Here is an 8,230-nt window from a genome sequence, read left to right on the forward strand (position 1 = left end):
GCTTTTTGTGAATACAAAATTCCAAGCACGTGCCAGGCTTGAAACTTATAAAAACTAGACCTCCAAATTTATAAATATCATTTTAACCATGTTTGGAATTTAAACGTCATTATTCAAATTATATGTTGATCAAAACATGATATTTAAATTCTCCTGGTATTTTGGGCCAGGCCTCGACAAAGGCATAATATTAGCCTAATTCTTGGCAAGGTTTTTAATCTTAGAACAAAGCGAGTTTGGATGACATCTGCGAATATTCTTTAAAAAAAATCACTAACTTTCAATGAATTCTAACATAAGTTAAATTTATTTTCAAGTTTGTTTGAATCTGGCTTAAAATTCCGGGGTTACAAGTATTTTAGACCACATCAAAATTTGCATGGATCTTCACGCAAGATCAAACGAATATATCACCGACTGAGACATAACAAAACTGATTCGGGATAGCATGTGGTGCCAGTATAAATATATGGATTATGATATTTCCATGTCTTCAAACTACCAGTAGGTGGTGGCATTCGTTTGTTGCACGTAGCCTTTGTTGATTAGAACTTGGCACCGCAGTTTGCTCCGTGATGGCTAATTAGTAAGTTAGTGAGTAGATTGTTGTCTAGAGAAAATTAGTGAATTCATCTAATGAGGGCTTGTGGCTGCATGCATCGTCTAGATGCAGAGGCTGGGGGTCCTCCCCTTTTTAAAAAAAAAATCTAATGAGGGCGACCAAATGAGGTGCAGATGTAGTTTTTTTTTTGTTTGCCTGTTTTGCCTTAGCCAGATCCAACTAGGACATGTATGCAATGCAGACAAATTCTCATATGACAACCAAACACGACCCTAGTGGGCGAAGGGTAAGCTTTTTTTTTTTGCACGGACACAGCAGGGTAAGTTTGCGAGGTACCCCTAATTCTGTTTGTGTAAGCACGTATATTGCTCGAAAAATCTCAAGTATATATATTCAGTATAGCATGTGCACCGGTACAAATATATGCACCATGAAATTCCCACGCTTACAAACTACCAGTAGGTGGCATTCACTATTGCCCTCTCTGTTGATTAAAACATGGCAGCGAATTTCGTCTTCCGTCTGGCTGTCCGGCCGCCTCCATTATACATACCGTGCGCCGTCGGTGTACCTGCCACGGCAAAGATTCCGGAGAGTGCAAACAAGGAACAACTCATTAAACCATGGGAATTTTACCTGCTGCTCCGGAGGACAGCCCACCACATGCAGGCGTGGGGACACTCCGGCGCTATATATTTCCCCGGTGCCAGTCCATCAGCAGCAGCAGCAGCTCAAGCTTCTCCTGATCAACCAGCCACCTAACGATCGTCGTTTCTTGCATAGTCAAGCAAGATGGCGTCGAGGGCTGCGACGATGGTGACGCTGCTGCTCGCGGCGGTGGCGGCGACGTGCGCGCAGGCGCAGCTGCACGAGAAGTTCTACGGCGAGACGTGCCCCAGCGTGGAGGACGTCGTCCGGAAGGAGATGGTGAGGGCGCTGTCACTGGCGCCCAGCCTCGCCGGGCCGCTCCTCCGGATGCACTTCCACGACTGCTTCGTCAGGGTAAGCTACCTTTGCATGCATGTTGTCTGTCCTGCCTGTACCCTGTTGTGTGCGGTGGCCTGACCAGTGACCGCCATTAATTAACGCAGGGGTGCGACGGCTCGGTTCTGCTGGACTCGGCCAACAAGACGGCGGAGAAGGACGCGCAGCCGAACCAGACGCTGCGAGGCTTCGGGTTTGTCGAGAGAGTGAAGGCCGCGGTGGAGAAGGCCTGCCCCGACACCGTCTCCTGCGCCGACATCCTCGCCCTCATTGCCAGGGACGCAGTATGGCTGGTGAGTAGAGTACTAGGCCATTTTGCAAATGACATGGTACGTGTGGAAGCCAAATTCTAATGCTGCTCGATCATGGTTTCTCCAGAGCAAGGGTCCATTCTGGACAGTTCCTCTCGGCCGGCGAGACGGCAGCGTGTCCATTTCCAACGAGACCGACGCTCTGCCACCCCCGACCTCCAACTTCACCGTGCTTACCCAGCTCTTCGCCGCCGTGAACCTCGACGCCAAGGACCTCGTCGTCCTGTCCGCCGGGCACACGATTGGGACGTCCCACTGCTTCTCCTTCTCCGACCGGCTCTACAACTTCACCGGCATGGAGAACCCCAGCGACATCGACCCCACGCTGGAGCCACAGTACATGATGCGGCTAAAGAGCAAGTGTGCCAGCCTCAACGACAACACCACCCTCGTGGAGATGGACCCCGGCAGCTTCAAGACCTTCGACACCGACTACTTCAAGCTGGTGAGCAAGCGGAGGGGCCTCTTCCACTCCGACGGCGCCCTCCTCACCGACCCCTTCACCCGCGCCTACGTCCAGCGCCATGCCACCGGCGCCTTCAAGGACGAGTTCTTCGCTGACTTCGCCGCCTCCATGATCAAGATGGGCAACGCCAACCCGCTCACCGGAAGCCAGGGCGAGATCAGGAAGAAGTGCAGCGTGGTTAACCGTTAAGCCACCGAAGAAGTACAAGGCTGTTTTGATGTTTGTGATTTTTCCCCTGTAAATTGCTGTAAGATTGTCTAATTGCTGTAAGATTGTCGTAGCTCCTTTCTCTCTCAACTTCTTTTTTTCATTAATTTATTGTTTCGTTACAACCATGTGAACTTCTTGTACGCACGACGAACACTGAAATTGCCACATCCGACGTGTTAATCCCTACTGGACCAGCGCACCAGAACAACTATCATTGCCGATGAAGAGAAGCGTAGATCGGAATGATCTACCCTATAGACAAATGACGACTGACGAACAAAGATCTGATCCATGTGGATCCACCGAACACATAAGCCAACACGACCCCATGAGATTCGTCGGAGATGGGCAATGCCAACCCGCTCACCGGAAGCCAGGGCGAGATCAGGAAGAAGTGTAGCGTGGTTAACCATTAAGCCACCGAAGAAGTACAAGGCTGTTTTGATTTGTGACCATCTTTTTTACTTGTAAATTACGATAAGATTGTTATATAGCTCCTTTCTCTCCCAAATCCTTTTTTTTCATCAATTTATTGTTTCGTTACAACCATGTTAGTTCCTTGTACACAAGACCAACACTTCAATATTGCCACATCCGACGTGCGGTCCGTTGTCACCTGGAGATTCATGTCACGCTTACAAGTTTTGTTTATTTAGATTTGTCTTGTTTTATTTTAGATTGTTGCATAATGTTTTCTTGTGTTTTTTGTTTTATCTCAGAGCATGTCATAATGTTTCACATGTACTATTAAAAAGACAGAGTTATAGTTAGACTATTTTAATTTAGTTACTTTTTGGGCCGGTTGGGTAGCAGTCATCAACCGCCTTACCAATTTTTTGAGCGCTGGCTGTTTTGATTCGTGTGACCATCCTTTTTTCCCTCTAAATTAATGTAAGATTGTTGTAGCTCCTTTCTCTCTCAAATCTTTTTCTTTCATTAATTTATTGTTTCGTTACAACCAATTGAATATCTTGTACACACGGCGAACACTTCGAAATTGCCACATCCGACGTGTCATGCATTATCATCTGGAGATTCATGTCACCCTTACTAATTTTTTCCAAATTGTCTTGTTTTATTTTACACTTGTTACATAAATAATGATGTGTTTTTTTAGTTTTCTTAGAGCATCACAATGTTTCGTATGTACTACTCTCTCCGTCCCATAATATAAGAGTTTTTTTTTGTTTTCTTAGGGCATCACAATGTTTCATATGTACTACTTTCATATGTTTTCACACTAGTGTAGTCTGAAAAATACTCTTATATTATGGGATGGAGGAAGTAGTAAAAAGAAGAGTTATAGTTTGACTATTTTAATTTAGTTACTTTTCAGACTTTGGATAGCAGCCATCAACCACCTTATCAACTTTTTGGGTGTTGGCATGCATTTAGTCTCTTCTTGTTAGAAAGTGTATCTTTATGTTCCGTTGTGTATTAGTGAAAACCGAGTGCACAAGCATGAAGAACGATCGATCCAAGGTAGAGATGCATTTTTCACACATGTCCTATGATTTTTATCTACATGTACTCCTTTGTTCGTACATGTGAAGATAATACAGAGTGGTAAAAGTAAAGAAGAGTCATATAGTAGAAGCCAATCAGCACCTTGGAGCATTACTGGAGTATAAAAGCCTTTCCATTGTGCCCTCAAGACCAACCATATATATGACCTTTCGTTTTTTGCTGGGAAAGCTTCCGATCTATTTATCAGATGTCAAGGTAGTACAAAAAATATCAAAAGTAAAAATTACACCAAGGTTCACAGACACCTAGCGAGAACTACAAGCACTCTAGCGAGCTGAAGGCACGCTGCCGTGATCGCCACTCACTCACCGAAGGCGGGCAAACATTGTTACAGTTGACAGTTGGAAAGTCGTCGTGCTAATACCTACTAGACCAGCGCACCAGAATAGCTACCGCCATTGATGAAGAGAAGCGTAAATAGGAAAGATCTAACCTATAGACAAATGACCACTAAGGAACAAAGACCTGATCCATGTGGATCCACCAAAGACAAACGCCGACCAAATCCCATGAGATTCACCGGACAAAAACCTTCACACGCCCTATAATGGAATGTGGGCTAGCAAGGAGAATCATATTCCATCTATAGAGAGTTGTCGCCACCTCGCCTCTTTGAGTAGAATACAAACCCTAACAAAATTCAAAAAACATAAAAAAACGAAGCCCTAAGACTACGAGATGTCCTTAATTTTTCCTTCTCACCAAGAGTGATGATGTTTGAAGTAAAAAAGGTATTTCTGGTCTTTTGTACAAGTCTAAGAGCCTATAAAAATGCCTCGTAGTAGCTTGTAAGGCATCTCATTCTTATGGGAGGGGATTTCATCTCAAGTGTGGTGTGAAGAGATCTCTCACCTATGCTGGAAAAGGCAGCGCCGAGAAGGTGCTTAGAAACCCTTAGGCGTTTGGCAACGACCGAATGTCTCGCTGAGGGCATAAGCGAAATTCTAGGGACGTGAAGAAAGAAATTATCCACTCAAGAGAGAAATCATGCCATATTGCATAGATTGGCCAAGTGGGCCCAGACCATATTCTAAAGGCTAGACGTGGTAGATTATTCACTTGTATGCTCTAAATTAATGTTGATACACATATGTTACCTCAAATATACCTTGATAGCGAATACTATACATCCACCTAGGCTACACTTAGGGTGCTTAAACACTACGTAAGTTCTAGGCTAGCACTTTCTCCAACCTTGCTTCTAGGTGAAAATTTACTTCACCTCTTGTTGAGGCAAATAATACGTTTTCTATCACAAGATCTCGTATTTGGAGTTTTTCCTCAGTAGAATTCTCGCTCACCCTTCTTGATGGGTTTTCCTTGCTATCCTCAGCAATAAGAGTGGGACTTCCAACTTTTTGTGGAAGGAAGCTTATATTAAATTTGTGATGTCTAACACTGTCGTTGTATAACCCTTATGTTGTTTTTCCAGTACTACGACCAGAAGCGCATGTATTCCTTTAAACTTTAATAAATTTCACATATATTAAATTTTCCTTTAGGCCTAACCTACTTGTCGCTACTAAAATCTAGAAAAATTCCTTTTTAGGTTAGTTGAAAAAACCCACAAAATTTAAGAAAATATTCAAACATTACAGATCAAGCAGACAAGATAGGGAAACATGACAAAAGCCAACCTATGGAAACCACTAGGGAGTCCATGCAACTGGCCCATGTGTCAAACCCTAACGAGTGAGTTCATCACATGACCCATATAGTACCCCCACCCGCATCTGCTTGTTCGAGGGCATTGCCTTCTCCTATATATCTCCTTTTTCCTATTATTACAATGTTTTAGGGGTGGCTATACACTAAATATTTATTTGCAAGGGATGGACTAGGATAACAATTGATCCAATCTCCAAAAAGTCTTCCTTTAGATCCAATCTAGATTAGCCAGCTCAAATAAATAGATGTACTATGCACTCTCATGATTACACTTGAGTGGTGTCTTTTTCAGGCTAACATTTTGTTGTAGTGTAGCTATGTAGCAACATTTCTCTCTCTCTCTCTCTCTCTCTCTCTCTCTCTCTCTCTCCATGACTTCCCTACGGACTTATACTACCAAATAATATGTCTATTTGGAACTCCCAATTACAGTAATTTCTCTCTGAATGATTCGGTAGATGACATCTCAATAGGTTCTGGATGGTCAAAACAAGCTCCTCTTAACCCTTTTTTCCTAAACATAGTGTGAGCGAAGTTGTATTCATAATAAATTGCCTGGACCGGATGACTTCTCAAACGAGCCTATCAGACCTTCTAGGAGGTCGTGGAGTTGTTTGAGGACCTCCATGTGGAGCACCTTAAGCCTTTAAGACTATTTTTGTGAAATTATTTTGATGCCTATGACTAAGGAGGCTAATCAATTTCCATTGTACATATTGACATGCCTTCTTATCATTAACTTCATATTTACAAAGGTGGCTAATAATTGACTCAATGGGGTTGTCGACCAAGTGGTTCAACCCACACAAACATCGTTAATGCATGATAGGATTATCGTGGACAAGGTGGTGGTCCTCCATGAATCTGTTCATGAATTGCACCATTAAAATGGATGGTTTCATTTGAAAGTAGAATTCCATAAGACACACAAGTGTGAAATGTGTCACTAGTCCACTAACTCAAACTGATTGCATGCTTTAGGCAACAACTCAGAAAGTGATTAGTTTAGGACGTATACCTGTTGATTTGATCAAATAAGGCCAAAATCGGGTTGGGAGGGAAAAATCGGTCACGTGGCTGCCATACAACGTTCCTTTGACCACTCGTGAACTAACTTTTTTTTTTACACAGATTTATCTACAAATTGGCTGATTTTTCTCGCAAACCATGCCAACAGTGTATGAATGATTTTTTTAGGAAGACCTTACATTCCCTGGTACTCGCAACCACACCCTTTAGGGTTGTCCAGTGTCTCCTTGGCCACTAGAATATCAAACCAGTTTGTGAAGTAAGATGCAACCTGCTATATATATTTTAATGATACCTTTGAGATTAACCTTTGTAAGGTTATGTGGAATATTATCATTGTACAGATCAATTTTCTTCAGGAAATGAAGTCGTGATGCGTGTTGGGAATGGTGATGGGATCGCTACACAAACCATCATAGTCATGTCTTTAAGTTTACCTTCAAGATTTATCTTAGAAGTGAATAATTGTTATTTCATTTTGAAGTTGTGTAAGAACATTATCTCCGGATTATGTCCAATAAACGATGGTTATTCTTATAAGTCTCAGAACAATGGTTGTTCAATTTATTATAGCAATATGTTTTATTGCTTTGCATATATCGTCGGTGGCTTTTCATTTTGGATCATGAATGTGAAAATGATGTCTATAATTAACATACAAGTTAAACGTCTTAAGAAGACTAATAATACCACTTACATGTGGCACTGCTGCCGTGGTCACATCAGGAAGAAACGTATGCAAAAACTTCATAAAGATGGAGTATTAGCATATTTTGATTTTGAACCATTTGACACATGTGAGCCTTGCTTGATGGGTAAACTGAGGGTCATCCTTAATGGCCGGGTGAATTATTGGAAATAATACATATAGTGATATACGTGGCCTGATGAGCACATCGGCGTGCGGTGGATGCTTATACTACATAACCTTACTGATGATTTGAATAGATATGGTTATATTTACTTAATGAAACATATGTCCGAGACCTTTGGAAAGTTCAGCGACTTCAAAATGAAGTTGATAATCATCATGGCAAGAAGATAAAGTTTCTACGGTCAGATCGCAGAGGCGAATATCAAAGTCATGAGTTTAGCAAACATCTAAGTGACCATGGAAATATTACTTTGTAGGTTATCCCGAAGAAACAATTGGGTATTCCTTCTACCACCCACGCTACTGGAATCAGAGGATTTGCCATCAGCAACTTCTTTGTCGTCTGCTAGTAGACAACGAAGAGCAACAAGGCAGACGACAAAGGCGGGGCGGACGACAAACATTTGATTAACTAACGGCCGCGCCCCAGCCCACCCCGCCCCGTTTCTCTCCCTCTCCTCCCCGACGACCACCGCACGTGCGCCACTGTCCCCACCACCCGCCGCCGCCCCATCGCCCAACCACCCCGCCGCCCCACCGGCTCACCGCCTCAGCGCCACCGCGGCCCTGACACCACCATGGCCCTGTCGCTCCCGTCA

General features: G+C 43.2%; 1 protein-coding gene across 1 annotated transcript; it reads left to right on the forward strand.

Moving 5' to 3' along the window:
• The first annotated feature begins 1,297 nt into the window (after window positions 1-1,297).
• On the forward strand, window positions 1,298-2,637 carry LOC119348860 (peroxidase 1-like). The gene is made up of 3 exons (XM_037616859.1): window positions 1,298-1,564; window positions 1,654-1,839; window positions 1,925-2,637. The coding sequence occupies exons 1-3, from the start codon at window positions 1,355-1,357 to the stop codon at window positions 2,510-2,512; spliced, it is 984 nt and encodes a 327-aa protein (XP_037472756.1). The 5' UTR covers window positions 1,298-1,354; the 3' UTR covers window positions 2,513-2,637.
• Window positions 2,638-8,230: the final 5,593 nt, after the last annotated feature.

The sequence above is a fragment of the Triticum dicoccoides genome, chromosome 1B (assembly GCF_002162155.2).
Source record: "Triticum dicoccoides isolate Atlit2015 ecotype Zavitan chromosome 1B, WEW_v2.0, whole genome shotgun sequence".
Lineage (NCBI taxonomy): Eukaryota > Viridiplantae > Streptophyta > Magnoliopsida > Poales > Poaceae > Triticum > Triticum dicoccoides.